The sequence below is a fragment of the Microcaecilia unicolor genome, chromosome 1, assembly GCF_901765095.1.
Source record: "Microcaecilia unicolor chromosome 1, aMicUni1.1, whole genome shotgun sequence".
In the NCBI taxonomy this organism is placed as follows: Eukaryota; Metazoa; Chordata; class Amphibia; order Gymnophiona; family Siphonopidae; genus Microcaecilia; species Microcaecilia unicolor.
The window spans coordinates 503,874,750-503,899,155 of NC_044031.1; the positions used below are offsets into that span (position 1 = coordinate 503,874,750).

Consider the following 24,406-nt stretch of genomic DNA (forward strand, 5'->3'; position numbering starts at 1 on the left):
CATGACCCTCAAGAGCCAGCCCAGCCTGGGCGTAAGTGAAGGAAATGCAATCTGCTAGCCAATTGGAGATGGTGCGTTTCCCGACAGCGACCCCTAGCCTGTTAGGGTCGAAAGAAACAAACAATTGGGCGGACTGTCTGTTGGGCTGTGTCCGCTCCAAGTAGAAGGCTAATGCTCTCTTGCAGTCCAATGTGTGCAACTGACGTTCAGCAGGGCGGGTATGCGGCCTGGGGAAGAATGTTGGCAAGACAATTGACTGGTTAAGATGGAACTCTGACACCACTTTCGGCAGGAACTTTGGGTGGGTGCGGAGCACTACTCTGTTGTGATGAAATTTGGTATATGGAGCATGAGCTACCAGGGCTTGAAGCTCACTGACCCTACGAGCTGAAGTAATTGCCACCAAGAAAATGACCTTCCAGGTCAAGTACTTCAGATGGCAGGTATTCAGTGGCTCAAAAGGAGGTTTCATCAGCTGGGTGAGGACGACATTGAGATCCCATGACACTGCAGGAGGCTTGATAGGGGGCTTTGACAAAAGCAAGCCTCTCATGAATCGAACGACTAAAGGCTCTCCAGAGATGGCTTTACCTTCCACATGATAATGGTAAGCACTAATCGCACTAAGGTGATTCCTTACTGAGTTGGTCTTGAGGCCAGACTCTGATAAGTGCAGAAGGTATTCAAGCAGGTTCTGTGCAGGACAAGAACGAGGTTCTAGGGCCTTGCTCTCACACCAAACGACAAACCTCCTCCACTTGAAAAAGTAACTCTTTTTAGTGGAATCCTTCCTAGAGGCAAGCAAGACACGGGAGACACCCTTAGACAGACCCAACGCAGCGAAGTCTACGCCCTCAACATCCAGGCCATGAGAGCCAGAGATTGGAGGTTGGGGTGCAGCAACGCTCCGTCGTTCTGCGAAATGAGAGTCGGAAAACACTCCAATCTCCACGGTTCTTCTGAGGACAACTCCAGAAGAAGAGGGAACCAGATCTGACGGGGCCAAAAGGGCGCGATCAGAATCATGGTGCCATGGTCTTGCTTGAGCTTCAGTAAGGTCTTCCCCACCAAAGGTATGGGAGGATAAGCATACAGGAGGCCGGTCCCCCAATGAAGGAGAAAGGCATCCGACGCTAGCCTGCCGTGTGTCTGAAGTCTGGAACAGAACAGAGGCAGCTTGTGGTTGGTCTGAGAGGCGAAAAGGTCCACCGAGGGGGTGCCCCACTCTCGGAAGATCTTGCGTACCACTCTGGAATGGAGCGACCACTCGTGCGGTTGCATGACTCTGCTCAGTCTGTCGGCCAGACCGTTGTTTACGCCTGCCAGGTACGTGGCTTGGAGGAGCATGCCGAACTGGCAAGCCCAACGCCACATCCCGACGGCTTCCTGACACGGGGGCGAGATCCGGTGCCCCCCTGCTTGTTGACGTAATACATTGCAACCTGTCTGTCCGAATTTGGATAATTTGACAGGACAGCCGATCTCTGAAAGCCTTCAGTGCGTTCCAGATCGCTCGGAGCTCCAGGAGGTTGATCTGAAGATCCTTTTCCTGGAGGGACCACAGTCCCTGGGTGTGAAGCCCATCGACATGAGCTCCCCACCCCAGGCGAGATGCATCCGTTGTCAGCACTTTCGTGGGCTGTGGAATTTGGAATGGACGTCCCAGGGTCAAATTGGTCCGAATGGACCACCAGTGCATAGAAGTGCGGCAACTGGTGGAGAGGCGGATGACATCTTCTAGATTCCCGGTGGCTTGAAACCACTGGGAAGCTAGGGTCCATTGAGCAGATCTCATGTGAAGACTAGCCATGGGAGTCACATGAACTGTGGAGGCCATATGACCCAGAAGTCTCAACATCTGCCGAGCTGTGATCTGCTGAGACGCTCTGGTCTGGGAAGCCAGGGACAGGAGGTTGTTGGCCCTCGCTTCGGGAAGGAAGGCCTGAGCCGTCTGAGTATTCAGCAGAGCTCCTATAAATTCCAGAGACTGGGCTGGCTGGAGATGGGACTTTGGGTAATTTATCACAAAACCCAGCAGCTCCAGGAGGTGAATAGTGCACTGCATGGACCGAAGAACTCCTGCCTCGGAGGTGTTCTTGACCAGCCAATCGTCGAGATATGGGAACACGTGCACTCCCAGCTTGCGTAGATACACCGCAACCACCATGAGGCACTTTGTAAACACCCTGGGCGCAGAGGCGAGCCCAAATGGTAGCACACAGTACTGGAAGTGACGTGTGCCCAGCTGAAATCGCAGATACTGTCTGTGAGCTGGCAGTATCGGGATGTGCGTGTAGGCGTCCTTCAAGTCCAGAGAGCATAGCCAATCGTTTTTCTGAATCATTGGGAGAAGGGTGCCCAAGGAAAGCATCCTGAACTTTTCTTTGACCAGGAATTTGTTCAGGCCTCTCAGGTCTAGGATGGGACGCATCCCCCCTGTTTTCTTTTCCACAAGGAAGTACCTGGAATAGAATCCCTGCCCTTCCTGCCCGGGTGGTACGGGCTCGACCGCATTGGCGCTGAGAAGGGCGGAGAGTTCCTCTGCAAGTACCTGCTTGTGGTGGGAGCTGAAGGATTGAGCTCCCGGAGGACAATTTGGTGGCAGGGAGGCCAAATTCAGGGCGTATCCGCACCGCACTATTTGGAGAACCCACTGGTCGGAGGTTATAAGAGGCCACCTTTGGTGAAAAAATTTTAACCTCCCTCCGACCGGCAGATCGTCCGGTACGGACACTTTGAGGGCGGCTACGTTCCCATGGATCCAGTCAAAAGCCCGTCCCCGGCTTTTGCTGTGGAGGCGCAGGGGGCTGCTTAGGCGCACGCTGTTGACGAGAACGAGCGCGCTGGGGATGTCCCTGTGCCTGACGAGGCCTTCGGGCCGGCTGGGTGTACCTACGCTTGGTTAAAGCATAGGGTGCAGCCTGCCGGGCCCGGGAAAAACGTCCACCTGCTGAGGTGGATGCTGAAGGCGCCCGGTGGGAGAGCTTGTCGAGGGCGGTTTCCCGCTGATGCAGTTGGTCCACCAGCTGCTCGACCTTCTCACCAAAAATATTATCCCCCCGGCAAGGGACGTCGGCCAGTCTCTGCTGGGTGCGGTTGTCCAGGTCAGAGGCACGCAACCATGAGAGCCTGTGCATCACTATACCTTGGGCCGCAGCACGAGATGCCACGTCACAGGTGTCATAGATACCCCTGGACAGGAACTTTCTGCACGCCTTCAGCTGCCTGACCACCTCCTGAAAAGGCCTGGACTGCTCCGGCGGGAGCTTGTCAACCAGGTCCGCCAGTTGCTTCACATTGTTCCGCATGTGGATGCTCGTGTAGAGCTGGTAAGACTGGATGCGGGTCACGAGCATGGAAGATTGGTAGGCCTTCCTCCCAAACGAGTCCAGAGTGCGAGACTCCCGCCCCGGGGGCGCCGAGGCGGTATCCCTCGAACTCCGTGCCCTCTTGAGAGCAGAATCCACGATCGCCAAGTCATGAGGCAATTGGGGCCGCATTAACTCTGGGTCCGAGTGGATTCTGTACTGGTACTCTGCTTTCTTGGGGATGGTGGGATTAGATAATGGTCGCAACCAGTTCCGAAGCAGTGTCTCTTTGAGGACATTGTGCAACGGCACCGTGGAGGACTCTCTAGGTGGTGATGGATAGTCGAGGACCTCGAGCATCTCAGCCCTCGGCTCATCCACAGAGACCACGGGAAAGGGAATGCAAATAAACATATCCCTGACGAAGGAGGCAAAGGAGAGGCTCTCAGGAGGCGAGAGCTTCCTCTCTGGTGAAGGCGTGGGGTCGGAGGGAAGGCCCACAGACTCCTCTGAGGAGAAATATCTGGGGTCCTCCTCCTCCCCCCACGAGGCCTCTTCCTCGGTATCGGACATAAGCTCATGCAGCTGAGTCCTCAACCTGGCCCGGCTCGACGTCGAGGCACCGAGGCCTCGGTGTTGTCGAGCGGTGGACTCCCGCGCCGGCGGGGACGAAGCTCCCTCCATCGACGTCGACTCCACCTGCGTGGCGGTCGAGACCGGCGCCGCAAGCGGCGTCGGCGTCGAAGGCCTCGGCACCGGGCTAGAGCTCACCGGCGCTGGCACAGCCTGGCGCATCAGCCCTTCCAGGATCCCTGGAAGGATGGCTCGGAGGCACTCGTCCAGGCCCGCTGCCGGGAAAGACGGGGGGGGGGGGCCGGTAGAGGCGTCGGTGCCAGAAGCTGCTCGGGTCCAGGAGACTGCACCGAAGTGCTGGGACCCTGACGCGTCGGTACCTCCACTACCGAGGGGGACCTTTCCTCTCGGCGCTGACGCTTACTCGGCGTCGACTCCTCTCCGGCGCCGGGGGCCGGATGCATCGATGGCGACCGATGACGGTGCTTCTTTGATTTTTTGCGGTGCCCGTCATCGGCGCCAGGTGGAATGGAGGAGGAGGAAGTCGATCCCCCTCGGTCTCCAGGGGCCGGGTCAGACAGGGTTCGGTCCCGAGGGCCATTAGCAGAGGGAGTGACCGGGGCCGATTGCCCACGCGGCCTCTCACCCCTACCGTCACCGGAGGACCGGCGGGCCGACGGGACCTGTACTCCTGGGGTCGATGCCATCGGTGCCGATTTCGCGGACATCGATACCGGTACCGAAGAGCCGGCCGTCGATACCGATGCCGTCGAGGGGCCGGCGCAAGTTCCAAAAAGACGGTCCCGAAGAACTTGCCTCGCAACTTGAGTCCGTTTCCGGAGACCAAGACACAAAGTACACGACTTGGTATCGTGCTCCGGCCCAAGGCACTGGAGGCACCAAGCGTGGGTGTCGGTCTGCGAGATAGGCCGGCCGCACCGACCACACTTCTTAAATCCACTCGGGACCTTCGAGGACATCGACGGAAAAATCGCGTTGGCGAAATCAAAGTCGTCTATGGTGGCGGTAAAATCACACCTCGAAAAATAACTCGACCGCGCGGCGACAAGGCCGCAACGCGACGCCCCCGCTAGAAAGGAGGGAAAAAACACAGCGTGTTCCTTTTTTTTTTTTTTTACGAAAGAAAAAGCTTTGGGGAACACGCAATGAAGAAACTGAAAAAATAACTAAGGTTCGCGAACACACGACGATTTTCCGGGGCTGACTAAGAGAGAGCGGGTAAACACGACTCTCTCCAGGCGAGGAAAAGAAAAGACTGGCGGGAACGGTCACGCATGGGCGGGAAGACGGCCGCACATGCGCGGTGGGCGTGCCCTGCGTGCGGACCGCCCGCGAAGCTTCTTCCGGTTGGTGGGGGCTGCCGCAGACGTCACCCAGTCGTGAGAACAAGCAGCCTGCTTGTCCTCGGAGAAAAATTTAGACACCCAGTTTCCCAGTCTCGTAAGGTCCTCTTGTGATTTTTCACAATCCTCCCGTGATTTAACGACTTTAAATAACTTTGTGTCATCAGCAAACTTAATTACCTCTCTAGTTACTCCCATCTCTAGGTCATTTATAAATATGTTAAAAAGGAGCGGTCGCAGCACAGACCCCTGATTAACCCCACTAACTACCGTTCTCCATTGAGAATACTGACCATTTAACCCTACTCTCTGTTTTCTATCTTTTAACCAGTTTTTAATCCACAATGGAACACTACCTCCTATCCCATGACTCTCCAATTTCCTCTGGAGTCTTTCATGAGGAACTTTGTCAAATGCCTTCTGAAAATCCAGATACACAATATCAACCAGCTCACCTTTATCCACGTTTGTTCACCCCTTCAAAGAAATGTAGTAGATTGGCGAGGCAACATTTCCCTTCACTAAATCCATGTTTACTTTGTCTTATGAATCCATGCTTTTGAATATGCTCTATAATTTTGTTCTTTATAATAGTCTCTACCATTTTGCCCGGCACCGACATCAGACTCACCGCTCTATAATTTCCCAGATCTCCTTTGGACCCTTTTTTAAAAATCGGCGTTACATTGGCCACCCTCCAATCTTCTGGTACCACGCTCGATCAAATAAAATGAAAAAAAAAAAAAAAAAGATCCTGTGTACGAAGAGTGAAGGCAGAAAAAAATATTACAAGCTACGCACTGAGGACCAGATAAGATGCAACTGCTCTGTTCCGCGGAAAGACTGCTGGTCCCATGTGCTCATGTTGCGTGGGAAGATACCCATGTATGTGCGGTGTGGTACTGCCAAAAGCTTCCAAAAATACTAGAATATTGGGTAGCGTTCATGCCGGGCTCAGTCAGTTGATATCATCCATATTTGGCAAATAATGTCCTTCTTGTCCTCAAAGAAAGACACATTCCCAACAGGCCAACTTCTGTGTCTGCTTCCCATTTAAAAATATGAAAAAGGATTTGCTGAAAGATTTACATTAAACACATTTATTACATACTCCATTTGTTTTTGTTTCACTGCCAAGGGAATTCAGGTTTGGAAAGAAGAGTGTTAAGAGAAACAACATTCTTACCATCTGTTCTACAAGATAGCATGTTTTTATATCACTTTGAGGTTGATTTATAGACAAGAATGACAGGGCAGACCAGATGGGTCAACTGATTTTTTTCTTTTTGCCATCATTTACTGGACTAATACTTAATACTTTCTCTAGATTATTTCTCTGTTTTCCTGTTACCTCCATCTTTCCCAAACCTCTGAAGTCTTTTAAAAGTTCCCTAAAGAATAACATTGAGTTTTCTGGGTTTCATCTACCAGCTGTTGCAAGAAGGTCACAATGCATATTAGTGCTCACTTGTACTGAAGTTCAGAGGTAGGGCAATATTTCTTGTGTCAGTCATCGTCAGGAGAAGCTGATCACTGGTAAGAACTGTTAGCTGTTCAAAGCCAAGACATGTCCCCCACACAGGGAAGTAGTCGCCTCCATCATTTGCCTAAAAGAAATGAAGTAAAATATCAAATAACAAACCACCTACACAAACACTGAAAAGTGACAAGTGGACCATGTAAAGTTTTGGGGTGAAACAATGAGAGTACTCTGTGGTCTAAAGAAATACAGTAGAATCAAAATGATATGATCTTCACTGGTTGCCTCTGGATGCCTGGATCCAATTCAAAAACTTCTTGTTCTGTTTTTAAAATTGTATGCGGTCTGGTATCATTGTATAATTCATTAATTACTCTGCCTCCCAGGAACAGGGTTTTACATTCCAATGACAGCTTAATTTTATATTTTCCTGAAAACAGAGGTATCAGATCTAAAACGTTACTGACTTCTGTGTTTGGGTATCAGGTGGCATCTGTTTGGAATACACGTCCCTTTGAGGAATTTAACTTTATTACTTTGGCAGGATTTGAAGATTTTTCTTTTTTTTTTTTTAATTCTCTGTAATACGATTGTTTTATGGATGTTCTTTTCTGTACTATTGTAGCTATTTAAGTCTTGTAATCTGCCTCAGGAGTTCTCAACCCAGTCCTCGGGACACACCTCACCAATCAGGTTTCAGAATACCCACAATGAATGTGCATGAAGTAGATTTGCATACAATGGAGGTACTGCATGCAAATCTACCTTGTATGTATCTGTGGGTATTTTTATTTATTGATTTATTTATTCGGACTTGTATCCCGTTTTGGTTCAATTTGGCTTACATTTAACAGTTGTTAGATATTACATTGATTCAATTACATTTACAAGGTTGTATGATACTGTGCTTTACAGTGGTTGGCAAGATTAGTGCGTATGGAATAGTCATTGGGTTTCTTGAGAAGATATGTATCCTGAAAACCTGACTGGCAAGGTACGTCCCAAGGACTGGGTTGAGAGAGAACCCCTGCACTAGGGAGATAAAGAGCAGTCTATAAAGACATTGTATTAGTATTACTGAAGGAAATCAAGTCTGAGCAGATATTTAAGGCTGGATTCAGTAAATGGTGCTCCAAAATAGGTAATGGGAAAAATCTGCACCAAGTGCTATTCTATAAAGAGCCCTTCGGGTTGAGTGACTTATAGGATAGCGCTTGGGGGAGGGGAGGGGTGATTCTATATATGGCGCCTAAAAAAATCAGTGCAGAAATCATTTCCGCCCAAGCGTATGCCTAGATTTAGACGCGGTATATAGAATACATTTAGTTGATATACCAGCGCCTAAAACTACGCATGTCCATTTATACCAACAAAAAACATGGTGTAAATCCTGGCGTGTAAATTTAGGTGCACTGGGCCATATTCTGTAACTACACACGTAAACTTTGGAACACCCATTTCCCCACCATAACCATGACCCTTTTTGGCTGTGCACGTTACAACTTAGGCACACTGCCTTACAGAATATGCTTAGCGAGTTGTGCACATAAATTGTAATTATTGCCAATTGGTGCTCATTATTGCTTGTTAAGTGCTGTTATCACTTCTGATTGGTTTGTTATGCCAATTAAGTTACGCGTGTTGTTACAGAATATGCTTGGATTTCAGAACGGATCTCTAGGCGCGTTATATAGAATCCGGGGGTCAGTGTGGATTCCTGAGCTCAACTCTGGGCGCAAAGACTTATGCCTGCTGAAACCTAGTGTAAATCCTAGCACGTAAGTTGGGCCTGCAACCTTAATCTCTCTATATAAAAGGCACCACCAACATTCTATGAAGCCTCCAGCCGGAAGTGTGAAGGGGGAGAGATATCCGGTTTCCCCATGAGTGTCTGCCCCGCCCTCTCTGTAACACAAACAGTCAGTGAAGGAAAACACAGCAAAGCACGAAATCAAATCGCTCTCTCTGTAACAGTGAAGGACTCAGAGGGGGGAGGGGAGAGAGGGCAGAGGGCAGGGACACACACACTCCCACATGCACACTGAAGAAAACCTTGCTAGCCCCCGTTTCATTTGCATCAGAAACGGGGCTTTTTTACTAGTATTCTATAACACTACATCTAATTTTTTGGAATGCCCCTGACTCACCCATGCCCCTCCCATGGCCAGACCCCCTTTTGGTTTTGCGTAAGACACTGGCTGCTATTGGCAACACATGGACCCATGTAGGAGTGGACTTTAGTTGGAGATTAATATAAATTAAAAAGACTTGCTGCATATGTAGAAGACTTTAATTAAAAGAATGAGTTTTGGAATTATGTGACACTCATTACATAAGAACCTAAGTGTTGCCATACTGGGACAGAATGAAGCCCAGTATCCTGTTTCCAGGAGTGGCCGATCAAGGTCACAAGTACCTGGCAAGATCCTAAAAGAGTAAAACAGATTTTATGCTACTTATCCTAGAAAGAAGCAGTGGATTTTCCTAAGTCCATTGCTGGATATTTATGGTGACTGATCTTCATGGAAGAAGTAGGTAAAGGGTATGATACATACCTGTAGCAGTTGTTCTCCGAGGACAGCAGGCTGATTGTTCTCACGACTGGGTGACGTCCGCGGCAGCCCCCACCAACCGAAAATAAGCTTCGCGGGACGGTCGGCACGCAGGGCACGCCCACCGCGCATGCGCGGCCGTCTTCCCGCCCGTGCGCGACCGCTCCCGCCAGTTGAATGACAAGCAATAAAGTATGAAACACAACTCCAAAGGGGAGGAGGGAGGGTAGGTGAGAACAATCAGCCTGCTGTCCTCGGAGAACAACTGCTACAGGTATGTATCATACCCTTTCTCCGAGGACAAGCAGGCTGCTTGTTCTCACGACTGGGGTATCCCTAGCTCTCAGGCTCACTCAAAACAAGAACCCAGGTCAATGGAACCTCGCAACGGCGAGGAAACAACAGAAATTGACCTACGAAGAACAACTAACTGAGAGTGCAGCCTGACCAGAATAAATTCGGGTCCTGGAGGGTGGAGTTGGATTTACACCCCAAACAGATTCTGCAGCACCGACTGCCCGAACCGACTATCGCGTCGGGTATCCTGCTGGAGGCAGTAATGAGATGTGAATGTGTGGACAGATGACCACGTCGCAGCCTTGCAGATCTCTTCAATAGTGGCTGACTTCAAGTGGGCCACCGACGCTGCCATGGCTCTGACACTATGAGCCGTGACATGACCCTCAAGAGTCAGCCCAGCCTGGGCGTAAGTGAAGGAAATGCAATCTGCTAGCCAATTAGAGATGGTGCGTTTCCCGACAGCGACCCCTAGCCTGTTAGGGTCGAAAGAAATAAACAATTGGGCGGACTGTCTGTTGGGCTGTGTCCGCTCCAAGTAGAAGGCCAATGCTCTCTTGCAGTCCAATGTGTGCAACTGACGTTCAGCAGGGCGGGTATGCGGCCTGGGGAAGAATGTTGGCAAGACAATTGACTGGTTAAGATGGAACTCCGACACCACCTTCGGCAGGAACTTTGGGTGGGTGCGGAGCACTACTACTACTACTACTATTACTACTATTTAGCATTTCTATAGCGCTACAAGGCATACGCAGCGCTGTACAAACATAGAAGAAAGACAGTCCCTGCTCAAAGAGCTTACTCTGTTGTGATGAAATTTGGTATATGGAGCATGAGCTACTAGGGCTTGAAGCTCACTGACCCTACGAGCTGAAGTAACTGCCACCAAGAAAATGACCTTCCAGGTCAAGTACTTCAGATGGCAGGTATTCAGTGGCTCAAAAGGAGGTTTCATCAGCTGGGTGAGGACGACGTTGAGATCCCATGACACAGTAGGAGGCTTGATAGGGGGCTTTGACAAAAGCAAGCCTCTCATGAATCGAACGACTAAAGGCTCTCCAGAGATGGCTTTACCTTCCACACGATAATGGTAAGCACTAATCGCACTAAGGTGATTCCTTACTGAGTTGGTCTTGAGGCCAGACTCTGATAAGTGCAGAAGGTATTCAAGCAGGTTCTGTGCAGGGCAAGAACGAGGTTCTAGGGCCTTGCTCTCACACCACACGACAAACCTCCTCCACTTGAAAAAGTAACTCTTTTTAGTGGAATCCTTCCTAGAGGCAAGTAAGACCCGGGAGACACCCTCAGACAGACCCAACGCAGTGAAGTCTACGCCCTCAACATCCAGGCCGTGAGAGCCAGAGACTGAAGGTTGGGGTGCAGCAACGCTCCGTCGTTCTGCGAAATGAGAGTCGGAAAACACTCCAATCTCCACGGTTCTTCGGAGGACAACTCCAGAAGAAGAGGGAACCAGATCTGACGGGGCCAAAAAGGCGCGATCAGAATCATGGTGCCGTGGTCTTGCTTGAGCTTCAGTAAGGTCTTCCCCACCAAAGGTATGGGAGGATAAGCATACAGGAGGCCGGTCCCCCAATGGAGGAGAAAGGCATCCGACGCTAGCCTGCCGTGCGCCTGAAGTCTGGAACAGAACAGAGGCAGCTTGTGGTTGGTCTGAGAGGCGAAAAGGTCCACCGAGGGGGTGCCCCACACTCGGAAGATCTTGCGTACCACTCTGGCATGGAGCGACCACTCGTGCGGTTGCATGACTCTGCTCAGTCTGTCGGCCAGACTGTTGTTTACGCCTGCCAGGTACGTGGCTTGGAGGAGCATGCCGAACCGACACGCCCAACGCCACATCCCGACGGCCTCCTGGCACAGGGGGCGAGATCCGGTGCCCCCCTGCTTGTTGACGTAATACATTGCAACCTGATTGTCTGTCCGAATTTGGATAATTTGGCAGGACAGCCGATCTCTGAAAGCCTTCAGTGCGTTCCAGATCGCTCGGAGCTCCAGGAGGTTGATCTGCAGATCCTTTTCCTGGAGGGACCACAGACCCTGGGTGTGAAGCCCATCGACATGGGCTCCCCACCCTAGGCGAGATGCATCCGTCGTCAGCACTTTCGTGGGCTGCGGAATTTGGAATGGACGTCCCAGGGTCAAATTGGTCCGGATGGTCCACCAGAGCAGTGAAGTGCGGCAACTGGTGGAGAGGCGGATGACATCTTCTAGATTCCCGGTGGCTTGGAACCACTGGGAAGCTAGGGTCCATTGAGCAGATCTCATGTGAAGACGAGCCATGGGAGTCACATGAACTGTGGAGGCCATATGACCCAGAAGTCTCAACATCTGCCAAGCTGTGATCTGCTGAGACGCTCTGGTCTGCGAAGCCAGGGCCAAGAGATTGGTGGCCCTCGCTTCGGGAAGGTAGGCCTGAGCCGTCTGGGAATTCAGCAGCGCTCCTATGAATTCCAGAGACTGAGTTGGCTGGAGATGGGACTTTGGGTAATTTATCACAAACCCCAGCAGCTCCAGAAGTTGAATAGTGCACTGCATGGACCGGAGGGCTCCTGCCTCCGAGGTGTTCTTGACCAGCCAATCGTCGAGATATGGGAACACGTGCACTCCCAGCTTGCGTAGGTAGGCCGCTACCACCACGAGGCACTTGGTAAACACTCGTGGGGCAGAGGCGAGCCCAAAGGGCAGCACACAATACTGAAAGTGCCGTGCGCCCAGGCGGAATCTGAGATACTGTCTGTGAGCTGGCAGTATCGGTATGTGAGTATATGCGTCCTTTAAATCCAGGGAACATAGCCAATCGTTTTTCTGAATCATTGGCAGAAGGGTGCCCAAGGAAAGCATCCTGAACTTTTCTTTGACCAGGAATTTGTTCAGGCCTCTCAGGTCTAGGATGGGACGCATCCCCCCTGTTTTCTTTTCCACAAGGAAGTACCTGGAATAGAATCCCTGCCCTTCCTGCCCGGGTGGTACGGGCTCGACCGCATTGGCGCTGAGAAGGGCGGAGAGTTCCTCTGCAAGTACCTGCTTGTGATGGGAGCTGAAAGACTGAGCTCCCGGAGGACAATTTGGAGGCAGGGAGGCCAAATTCAGGGCGTATCCGCACCGCACTATTTGGAGAACCCACTGGTCGGAGGTTATGAGAGGCCACCTTTGGTGAAAGAATTTTAACCTCCCTCCGACCGGCAGATCGTCCGGTACGGACACTTGTAGGGCGGCTATGTTCCCATGGATCCAGTCAAAAGCCCGTCCCCGGCTTTTGCTGTGGAGGCGCAGGGGGCTGCTTAGGCGCACGCTGTTGACGAGAACGAGCGCGCTGGGGCTGTCCCTGTGCCTGACGAGGCCTTCGGGCCGGCTGGTTGTACCTACGCTTTGCAAAAGAATAGGGTGCAGCCTGCCGGGCCCGGAAAAAACGCCCGCCCGTGGGGGCGGGTGCTGAAGGCGCCCGGTGGGAGAGCTTGTCGAGAGCGGTTTCCCGCTGATGCAGTTGGTCAACCATCTGCTCGACCTTCTCGCCAAAAATATTATCCCCCCGGCAAGGGACGTCGGCCAGTCTCTGCTGGGTGCGGTTGTCCAGGTCAGAGGCACGCAACCATGAGAGCCTGTGCATCACTATACCTTGGGCCGCAGCACGAGATGCCACGTCACAGGTGTCAAAAATCCCCCTGGACAGGAACTTTCTGCACGCCTTCAGCTGCCTGACCACCTCCTGATAAGGCCTGGACTGCTCCGGCGGGAGCTTATCGACCAGGTCCGCCAGCTGTTGCACATTGGTCCGCATGTGGATGCTCATATAGAGCAGGTAGGATTGGATGCGGGTCACGAGCATGGAGGATTGGTAGGCCTTCCTCCCAAACGAGTCCAGAGTGCGAGACTCCCGCCCCGGGGGCGCCGAGGCGGTATCCCTCGAACTCCGTGCCCTCTTGAGAGCAGAATCCACGACCGCTGAGTCATGGGGCAATTGGGGCCGCATGAGCTCTGGGTCTGAGTGGATCCTGTACTGGGACTCTGCTTTCTTGGGAATAGTGGGGTTACTTAATGGTCGCACCCAGTTCCGAAGCAGCGTCTCCTTCAGGACATTGTGCAGCGGCACCGTGGAGGACTCTCTAGGTGGTGATGGATAGTCGAGGACCTCGAGCATCTCGGCCCTCGGCTCTTCCACAGAGACCACGGGGAAGGGAATGCTTATAGACATATCCCGCACAAAGGAGGCAAATGAAAGACTCTCAGGAGGTGAGAGTTTCCTCTCCGGTGAAGGCGTGGGGTCCGAGGGAAGGCCCGTAGACTCCTCTGAGGAGAAATATCTCGGGTCCTCCTCTTCCCCCCACGAGTCCTCATCCTCGGTGTCGGACATTAGCTCATGTAGCTGAGTCCGGTACCGGGCCCGGCTCGACGTCGAGGCACCAAGGTCTCGGTGTCGTCGAGCGGTGGACTCCCGCGCCGGCGGGGACGGAGCTCCCTCCATCGACGTCGACGGGGACTCCACCTGTGTGGCTGTCGAGACCGGCACCGCAAGCGGCGGCGGTGTCGACTGCCCCGGCGCCGGGCTAGAGCTCGCCGGCGCCACAGTCATCGGCGCCGAGGGCGCAAGCACCCCCGGCGCCGGCACAGCCTGGCGCATCAGCCCTTCCAGGATCCCCGGAAGGATGGCTCTGAGGCACTCGTCCAGGCCCGCTGCCGAGAAAGGCGGTGGGGCCGGTAAGGGTGTCGGTGCCGGAAGCTGCTGGGAGCCAGGAGACGGCACCGAGGTGCCGGAACCCCGACGCGCCGGTACCTCCACCACCGACGGAGATCTCTCCTCTCTGCGATGACGCTTCGGCGTCGACTCCTCTTCAGGGTGCACCGAGGGCGTCCGGTGATGGCGCTTTTTATCTTTTTTCCGGTGCACGTCACCGGCGCCGGAGGGCATGGAGGAGGAGGAGGTCGATCCCCCTCGGTCTCGAGGTACCGGGTCAGACAGGGTTCGGTCCCGTGGCTCACGAGCTGAGGGAGTGACCGGGGCCGACTGCCCACGCGGCCTCTCAACCCCACTCTCACCGGCGGACCGGCGGGCCGACGGGACCTGTTCTCCTGGGGTCGCTGCCATCGGTGCCGATGTCTCGGGCATCGATACCGGTACCGAAGAACCGGCCTTCGATACCGATGCCGTCGAGGTCGACGTCGAGGGGCCGGCGCAAGTTCCAAAAAGACGGTCCCGCAGAACTTGCCTCGCAACCTGAGTCCGTTTCCGGAGACCGAGACACAAAGCACACGACTTGAGATTGTGCTCCGGCCCGAGGCACTGGAGGCACCAAGCGTGGGTGTCGGTCTGCGAGATCGGCCGGCCGCAGCGACCACACTTTTTAAATCCACTCGGGACCTTCGAGGACATCGACGGAAAAATCGCGTCGGCGAAGTCAAAGTCGGCAATGGTGGCTAAAATCACACCACGAAAAAATTAACCGACCGAGCGGCCACTAGGCCGCAACGTGGCGTCCCCGCTAGAAGCGAGGGAAAAAAGGGGAGCGCGTGCTCCACACGCGCCGATTTCTTTTTTTTTTTTTCTTTTTTTTTTTTTTAACAATACAAAAGAAAGAAAAAGAAGGAAACCGAACGGTAACCAGAAGCGACGATCCGCGTAAACGCGGTCGAAAAATCCGGCGGCTGAACAGAGAGAGAGGCAAATGCACAACTCTCTCCAGTCGCGGAAAAAAAGGAACTGGCGGGAGCGGTCGCGCACGGGCGGGAAGACGGCCGCGCATGCGCGGTGGGCGTGCCCTGCGTGCCGACCGTCTCGCGAAGCTTATTTCCGGTTGGTGGGGGCTGCCGCGGACGTCACCCAGTCGTGAGAACAAGCAGCCTGCTTGTCCTCGGAGAATAACATTTTTGTTTGAAGTAAACTGCCTTTGGTAGCAGTTTCTGAATGGAGTATGTGAAATGAGTGAAGTTGACTACTGCCATAATGTTACAAGTTAGTATATAAGTAGTGACCCTTTCTGAGTACATATATTTATTCTTTTATGATATATATTTTTTATTTGATTTAATAAAGTGGTCAAATATAACTTTTTCTGACATCTTTTGTTTTTCTATTATTTATCTTTTGGCTTAGGTTTGTTACTGTAGTATTTTTGTTTTGGTCCTCAATTCTGATTTTTTTTTTTTTTTTTGCATATTCATTTGAGATATACTGAAAATCTGACAAGTTTGCAGGACTCGAGGATCATGGCTGGACACCCTAACAGCAGAAACAAGGGAGTCAGCTCAGTAAGTTGAGATGAGATGGGTAAATATGGTGGGGTGGGGGAGGGGGGGGAAGAAAGGGACTGCCTGATTCCTTCCACTAGAGTTATTCATTTCCATATTTAACACAATTTTATAAATAGAGAGACAGATTTCTTATAGGCTGTCATAATTTCACAGACCAAAGTCTAAAAAAAAGAAAAACACCTGAAATTGCTGTCAATACAGGAACTCTTGAGACCACATTGATTCCTTCTTCAGGTGGGACCTGGAAGTCTTCAAAGCTCAAGTATTATAACTACAAAGTTATAACCTACAAAAAAAAATCCAGTTTCCTCCATTCCCAGCACAGCTACAAGTACGCTGTACACACAGGGGTCAACTTTTCAAAATAATTGGGGGTGCTAAACCCAATGGAAATTACTTCTCCCTCTGCTCAATGCTGGGGTGCTCAAGCACCCGCATAACTCACCATGCCTCATTCTGCAGAGCACAATCTAATTATAAACAGGGCCCAGATCAGTCTCTCAGCAGCCCTGGATTTACCTGCAGTGCCAGCCGGTAAAATATCCTGGCTACTCTGGCGTACTGTGATGTCCTCAGATCAACCCCTCCTCCAGGGAAAAGAATCCTGAAACAGAAGAACAAAACGTTTTATCAGCAATTAAACTCATTTTCTATAGACTACAGAGTTCTCTCTGTGGCTTCCTGCTGTACTTTGCATGATACTTTTGTCAGTTAACCAACTCAATGCTTCAAAAAAGTGAATTAAAATGCTAGCTCATTCAGCAAATACTGCTGCAGAAAAATAAAAATTCACTCATTAAATCATACCTAAGATGTTGGAACAATACTAAATCATTGTCACATGCTCAGAGCTATGGTTAGAATGACCAACCATGTGACACTTTTGTGGGAAACATGAAATTTTATCTGAAGCACTTCAGTGCACCCTGGTGGTACATAGCACCAAAGTGTTCTAAAGACACGTGAAAACCCTCCTGCATCCCAAAACCGCATCAGTCTCCCCCCCCCCCCCCCCCCCTCAGTTCAGTCAGCAGTCAGGTACCCACTGAATGCTGCTCTTGTCCCCAAACTCTTTAACTGTGATAACAGCATGAACACCACCATATAGTTCATCTAAGGATAGTGAAGAAGTAGCCTATGGTTAGCACTGTGAGCTGAGAATCAGGAGAACTGAGTTAGATGCACCAAAGTCCCAGTAAAGCACTGATCACCATTTCCACCTCAGTAAAAATTACCAAGTTGGAAATAGCAAGTGATGCTCAAAAGAAATGGGACACAAATGAGGTGCTCACAAAAACAGCGAACAGTACGGCAAGAGGGAAGCACGTGCAGAACAGCCCATCACTAAGTGTGTCTTTCATATATGCATACAAGTTGGATGTATGAAAGCAGTGTATAGCTTTTTTTTTTTCAAACTTTTTTTTATTGCCGCCACAGCTGTCTCCTCTGGTGTAGGCAGCACTCGCTTTCCCGAGCGTGAAGTCAGACTTGCCCGATCTGTCCCTCAACAGCAGTACAGCCAGACAGCAGTGTCGACTCTGTAAGCAGGAAGGGATGGAGGAAAGGGAGGTGAAGGAGAGCAAAGGGTTGCGTGCGTACATGCTTGGTGAGGGGGGGGGAGGGGGGGCGGGCTCTAGAGATGTCGCAGCTCTCCTCAGCCATCCAGGAAGCTGTAGCTGAGGGTAGAATTTCAGAAGTAATGGGAAGGAAACAGCAGTACCGACAGTTCCTGACCACTCATAAAATTTCATCCTAAAAGGTAGGTGGTCTTTTCTGTACATCGCTAGGAAAATGACTATGCATCACTCAGAATGTACATTTGAACAATAATTAGCTCATTAAAATAACTTTACATACAATTCTCGTTATCTGCTACCGTGACAGGAAAAGAGCCTGCAGAAACCTTTTGTGTATATCGTGTTGAACTCCATGATTGCTGAACCGGCTAGAACCAGTATAAAAAGCATGTTGCTGGCTTGTTAAGTTTTGTGCATCTGTACCTGAGTGGTAGTCCTACTGCAGCTCCTTGAGACACTGGGCAAGTCACTTAACCCTCCATTGGCCCAAGTACAAAAAAAAAAAAAAAATGTAGGTTCTCTGTGCCTAGTGGACTCACAAAGTACCTGTGTTCTGACCTTAACCTGGTATTACATACCGAGTCTATTCAGAGAGTTAAACCTGGGGCTGCTTATTACCAAGAAGAGACTTCAATCCTTAATCCAATTTTACATTTAATTAAATTGATGACAAGATAAAGCAAATCAATCACTTACAGTTGTGTTGAGACGGATCAGGGAGTCTGTACATACAAAGTGAGTCGGTATTGTGATTAGCCCCTCTCCCAGAGAGGAGGAACTGTCAGTGATTGGTAATTTGAAATGCTATGGATTACTACTCTAAAAGGAAAAATCAAGCAGCAGTTTACTGCTGCTGCATGGAGAGTTCAAGCTCTCTACACACTGGATCTATGACCTAGGCACAGCTGTCAAAACAGGTTGCCAAACCTTTTCCTACCTCAGGACAGCAAATGGAGAGAGGGGGGAATTTTGCTCCTCCCAGCATGCCTAGAGGCAGGCAGTAACAATAAAGCTCCAAAAGGCACAGAGGCCTGGATGATCACAAGCAAATGCTAGAGGGAATTAGCGCCTGACTAGCACACGCGTTTGCATGTGTGTGCCAGGGAATACCACTGAGCTCATTTATACGGTAGGGAAGCACCACCATTTTGGAGGCAGTGCTACTCCCTCCTCTGTCATCTTAAGGTATGAGGGTGGTTCGGGGCTGCTAGACCACCAAGTGGGTAAAATTAGTGCTGGAACAGCACAGGGAAACAATGCCCCAATGATCAAAACTAACAGCATGCAAATTTGTATGCGCTATTACTTTTGAGCACTGGGCTACTTCTGTGGGAGGACTGTGCCTGGGCATGCACCCAAGGGACAATCTTTCCACAGAAGTTGTTTGACAGATTCGGCCTTTCAGGGGGTGGGGAGCTGGGTCGGGTCAGGTCAGGTATTTGTATGCTATTAGTTTTGACCATCAGGGCACCGTTTCCCCACGCTGATCTGGCGCTAATTTTACAGCTCTGTTCGGAACAGCGCAAGGAAACTGATCATCAGGACCTGAGAGCAGAACACAGGTGTTCATAAAGGCTAATCACAGAGGATCGCAGAAATGCAGGGACCTGGTCCATTTTACACACAAACAGCACAAGCTGCCCCATATAATAGAGTGGACAGATGTGAAGCGATTGTTTACACTTTCAAACAACAACAAAACCAGGGGACACAAGATGAAGCTAGAATATCGTAGATTTAAAACAAATACGAGAAAGTTTTTCTTTACTCAGCGTGTAGTTAGACTCTGGAACTCGTTGCCGGAGAATGTAGTGACAGCAGCTGGCCTTACGGAATTTAAAGGGGGTTTGGACAGACTCCTGAGGGAAAAGTCCATTGAACATTATTATTTATTATTTTTTTTTTTTTGGGGGGGGGGGGGGTTGCCGGGTTTTTGAAGCCTGGATTGGCTGCTGTCGGAGACAGGATGCTGGGCTTGATGGACCCTGGTCTTTCCCAGTATGGTGGTGCTTATGTACTTAGTATGTCAAATGCATGACCCATGACCAAACAATAGACACGTAAGCTAAAATAACAGCTAATCCTGGCACTGGGTCAGTTTATTACACAAAATGTAGGTCATCTGAGGTGAATAAATGCACATGTAACAAAGCCCCTTGTGGTGGAGTGAAATTACACTTATAAATAATTCGGCAGAAAGGTAACAGTTTATCGGGTTTTCAAGGAAAACTCCACAGACAAAAGGGATTAGAAAAAAAAATGAGTACATATTTTATTAAGCAATAATAATAATAATAAAAAAAAAATGACAGCATTCAAGTAAGTTTCAGTAATGGGGTACCATTGGTCAAGATAGGATGATATTGAAGCAGAATGGTACCAGGTGTTAAATACTTTACAATAAATTAAAACAGCAATAAAAAGTCCAACTTAGCAGCAATAAACACTTTAAATACTTTCAAACTTAGCAACTCTAATTGTGCAAAATACCACTCACTTTCCCCGGACTGGGTTCTTGCTCTGCTACCTTCAGTACCTCCATAACTGGGGCTCAGGAGCTCAACAACAAACTGATCCTAACCAAATACACCCTCAGACAGTATATCAAAAAGAATCTTTCATCCCTTAACGTGATTTAAATTTAGTCAAGTCAGTTTCCTAAGGCAGGTATACAGTCAGTGTACTCAGGTCCGAGATTTCTTTTATTGGGGTGAATTGGTATGAACACAGTGACATTACTAGTATATCAAATCTTTGCCAGCCATCACAGCTGTCTTGCGGTGGGTACCTTTGAGGTTCTCTGGCATCAACGTAAGCTCCCGGGTTCAGGAACTCCAGAGTACCTACTAACCTGACTTTAAAAACACAAAAAAGAAAACCTTGACTCCCTATCTCTGGTGAGTGCACCCTAACTTCAATCAGTTCTTTGGCCAGGGGCCATGAAAGCTAGCTACTCAAAGAAAAAGATAAGCAGGGGTGCTCCTATCTAGTTCCCACCCCTTTTCCCTTAGATTCTCTTCCAGGTTCTCTTCCCCATCCATAATATACCCCTTATTGATACTGTCAGGGAGGCAGGCAGGATCTCCCAGAGGTGGGCACCTGGCAGGAGGCACGCACAGTGGTATATTTTAAGATGAGAGTTCTCGGTGCGGGATTCTAATTTTTCATAGGTAGGCCTTTCTCTTGGGAGCCGGCGCTTCAGCTGGGATACACTTTAATGCAGGCTTTCTTGAGGTCTGGACATACAGCTCAGGTGGGGCAGTTTCCTTTTCCAGGCAAGATTCCTCTATATCGAGCAAACTCTCATGAGGCCGGCTTCATTCTCTCTGGATCAGGGAACAAACAGCTGGACAAACACAGGCCAAACTCTTCAGGGATTTGGGACCCCCAGCCATGTCACTCCCTCCCAGCTTCTCACTCTGGCCATGCTCTCCTCAGCACTGCCCAGGACTGCACAGCTCTTCGCGGCCAATACTCTACCCAGCACAGCCCTGCACTCCTCCCAGGGTAGGTCTGCCCTAGTCCTAGCATGGCACCACTTCTCAGCACAGTCTCACTGGTTCCTCTGTCTCCCTCTCCATCTAGGCTGGTCTCTGTTGTGGCTACTGTGGCTCCTCTCCTGCCTTGCTCCAACTCAGCTTATCCTGTGTTCCAGCTTGCTCCAGAACCCCTGCTTCAGTGCTCTACACTTCCCCAGACTTGCCTGTAGCTCTCACTCGGTCTCTCTGGTTACTCAAAGTTCAGGCTTCCTTCTTCTATGCAGACTCGCCTCTTTCAGCCTCCAGGAACCCCACAATTTGTAGCATTTCACATTCAAAACTTCACCAAAGAAAGTCACAACACATCTCTGGCAGCTCTGGGCACCTGAATTCTTAGTTTTATAACAGTGCTGGAACAATTTGAACACTTTAAACATTTTATTTAAAACAAAGGTGTGTCCGTCTCCTTTAAGAAACTGGGAATTCACGAAAGATTTGCTCCAAGGACTGTTCTCTGGCCCTCCTCACTTCCCAGCATCACTAGAGCCATCCTTAACAAAAAAATGTGCACACTGCGCATTATGCAGCTACGATGTTCACGGCAACATCGAGGCACCATGAACCCCCTCTTGCTGGATACAATCCAGCTCCCAGTGTCCTCTGGGGTCTTGTACCAAAAAGCCCTCCCAAAGGTTAAAAAAAAAAAAAGTTAACCCCTGGTTACACACATACTGATAAGATTACGATATGAAGGGCAGCCATAGCTCCAGCACTCCTCTTCTCCTCATTATCAACTTACTCCAAGAGAAATGTTGGGCTTGCAGGAACCAATAAAATTAACATGCCACAAGTGCTACCTGTAAATGGCAGCTTTCTTAGACAAAAGGCTTCTGCTACCCCATTTGTTTCTTTTTTATCTGAATAGAAATGTGTAGACCACCAATAGTTTCAACCTAGCATCTACTTCTAAATTCCCTCTGTAAATGGCAACATGGAGTCATCTCCTCCGAAGTTAGAGGTGTCACAACACATATGTAAATTCACAGCAAAACCACAGGCTAGCCACAGATTGTGGCAGCCTTGCACTGCAGACACAATAGTCTTACAACATTTGAGAGTGGCTGATTTTTATAAAGAAAAAAAAATACGTTCTCTATGTTTAAATTCCAAAACGTTTCTCTGGACTGATGAATTTTAAGGTACCTCCAGAGAACCCCTTGAGGAAACTCCTAAAAGAATGCAACAGATACACTCAACTGCAATCAAGAGACACCAAGAAAAGCAGTGCAATACCAAAGGCAGTTACAAGAAGGATGGAGAAAAAAATGGAACCATTATTAAGCTTCAACGAGAAATAATGGGGAAATTCTATATATGTCACCTAAAAAAAAAAAAAAAATTGGCGCTGAAATCATTGCCGACTAAGCATATGCTATAATTGGTGATTAGATTTAGGCGCTGATTGCAGAATATGCTTAGTTGTTATTTCAACACCAAAATCTAGGCACAAATCAAAAACATGGCGTAAATCCCGGCACACTGGGTAATATTTTATAACTAGGCGAGTAAATTTTGGAACGCCCATTTCCCTGCCCATAACCAAGCCACTTTTTTGCATGCGCACCATAGAATATGCTTAGCAAGTTGTGTCCCTAAATTTTAATCATACTAATCAGTGTTCATTGTTGCTTATTAAGTGACTAGTAAAAAAGGCCCGTTTCTGACACAAATGAAACGGGCGCTAGCAAGGTTTTCCTCGGAGTGTGATTGTTTGAGAGAGTGTATGTGAGAGTGACTGTGTGAGAGAGAGAGAGTGAATGTGCGAGTGTGTGTGACAGAGAGACTGGGTGCGAGTGTGTCTGTGAGAGAGACAGTGTGTGTGTGAGAATGAGAGTGTGTGCCATGGGCCCCCCCTTCCTCCCAGTTCCATGGTCCCTCCTCCCTCCAAGTTCCAGGGTTCCCCCTCCCTCTCTCCGAGTTCCAGGATCCCCCTCCCTCCCAGTTCCAGTGTCATCGTCCCTCCCTTCCTCCCTCCCTCCCTTCCAGTTCCAGCACCCCTCCCTCCGACTTTTAGAAATCATCTTCACTTACCAAGTCGGGGTTATGGCGGCCGTCAGCAGCGGTAAAAGGCGTGCAGGCTTGGCCCTTCTCTCTCTCTCAGCTCTGGTTCCGCCCTAATTTCCTGTTTCCGCAAGGGTGGGACCAGAGCTGAGAGAGAGAGAAGGGCCGAGTCTGCACGCCTTTTACCGCTGCTGGTGGCTGCTGTAAACCCGACTTGGTAAGTGAACATAACTTTTAAAATTCGGAGGGAGGGGGTCTGGAACTGGAAGGGAGGGAGGGAGAGAGGGATGACGACACCCTCATGCGTGTGACGTCGCATTCTGTTGCCTGGCAACTCTGCATCATTCCCTTCCAGTAACTGGTCACTGCTGTTTGTGACGAACCCGGAAGTACGTGACGTCAGTTCAGGAGATGGATACAGAAGGAGCATGAACCCTTCAAAGCTTCACTTTTACGGAGTTAACTTCAGAACATTGGAGGTGCTTTTTATTATATAGGATGTTATTACCACTCATTAGCTTGTTAAATTACGCACATTGTTATAGAATCCGCACTCCTTTAGGCACGCTATATAGAATCCGGGGGTAAAGGTGTAAAAATTAATCAGAAGATACCATTGGTAATAAAAAAAAGTGGTAAAAGATAAATTCAATAGCAAATTGAGATCATGCATGAGATATGTGTCAAAAACTTACCCATTAATAGAATAGAAAATGTGTTCATACTCTTCATCAGTAAGATTTAGTCTGAAAAAATAAAATAAGACTGCATTGCTGAACTGTACAACCAAAATAAATATGTCCAGTCACAATCCAACTAAAATTGATTCACCTACATGCTCAGTTAAATATGTTAATTTTGAAGATCTGTTTCTTTATAATATTATATTAGTTTACTGTTTACACATTCCTACTATGTAACAATGTTTCCTGCTTTACTATGTAATTGTCAACCCAGTGTCATGGTCACTGGTTTCTTTATTCTGTAATCCGATTTGAACCTTTCAAAGTGTGAGCGGAATATAAGACCCTGGTAAAGTAAAGTAAAAGACATACTTTTGAGCACAGCAGCAGTGAGCAACAAATTATATCATAAATGAACCAAGGCCTGCAAAGTTCACCAATAGCTTATATCAATGTATGATGGAAAGATCAATAATTAATGGTTGCAAGCCAAAAACACCATGCAGGGCCAGAGCTATGGGGGTGAAAACAGGACAACTGCCATGGGTCCCCCATGCTACAGAGTGTCCCAAATCTGCATGAAGCTAAAGGAGATATAGCCTTTTGGTGGGCCCTGGCCTCAGCATGTTTACACCAGCCCTGACATTATATAGTTCTCCCAATGTGACCTTCCTAACTAAACATTCTTCATCTCCACCTCCTATGTTACCAGCCCTTACCAACCCCAAGCTTTGTATATTCCACATGTGTTACTGCTAATTATAGTAC

The 24,406-nt window shown here is 49.5% G+C and overlaps 1 protein-coding gene across 2 annotated transcripts in view; it reads right to left on the bottom strand.

The window, feature by feature from the left end:
• GGH (gamma-glutamyl hydrolase) overlaps positions 1 to 24,406 on the bottom strand; it is a 110,599-nt gene that overhangs the window by 36,225 nt on the left and 49,968 nt on the right. For both annotated transcript variants that reach the window (XR_003943383.1, XM_030214917.1), the window contains exons 3-5: positions 23,651 to 23,701; positions 16,358 to 16,442; positions 6,714 to 6,852 (exon numbers count right to left, since the gene is read on the bottom strand). Coding sequence is in view for 1 of the 2 variants with exons in the window: in XM_030214917.1 (XP_030070777.1) it covers positions 6,714 to 6,852; positions 16,358 to 16,442; positions 23,651 to 23,701 (275 nt within the window). In the remaining variant the exon portion in view is untranslated. The remainder of the gene's footprint in view (positions 1 to 6,713; positions 6,853 to 16,357; positions 16,443 to 23,650; positions 23,702 to 24,406) is intronic.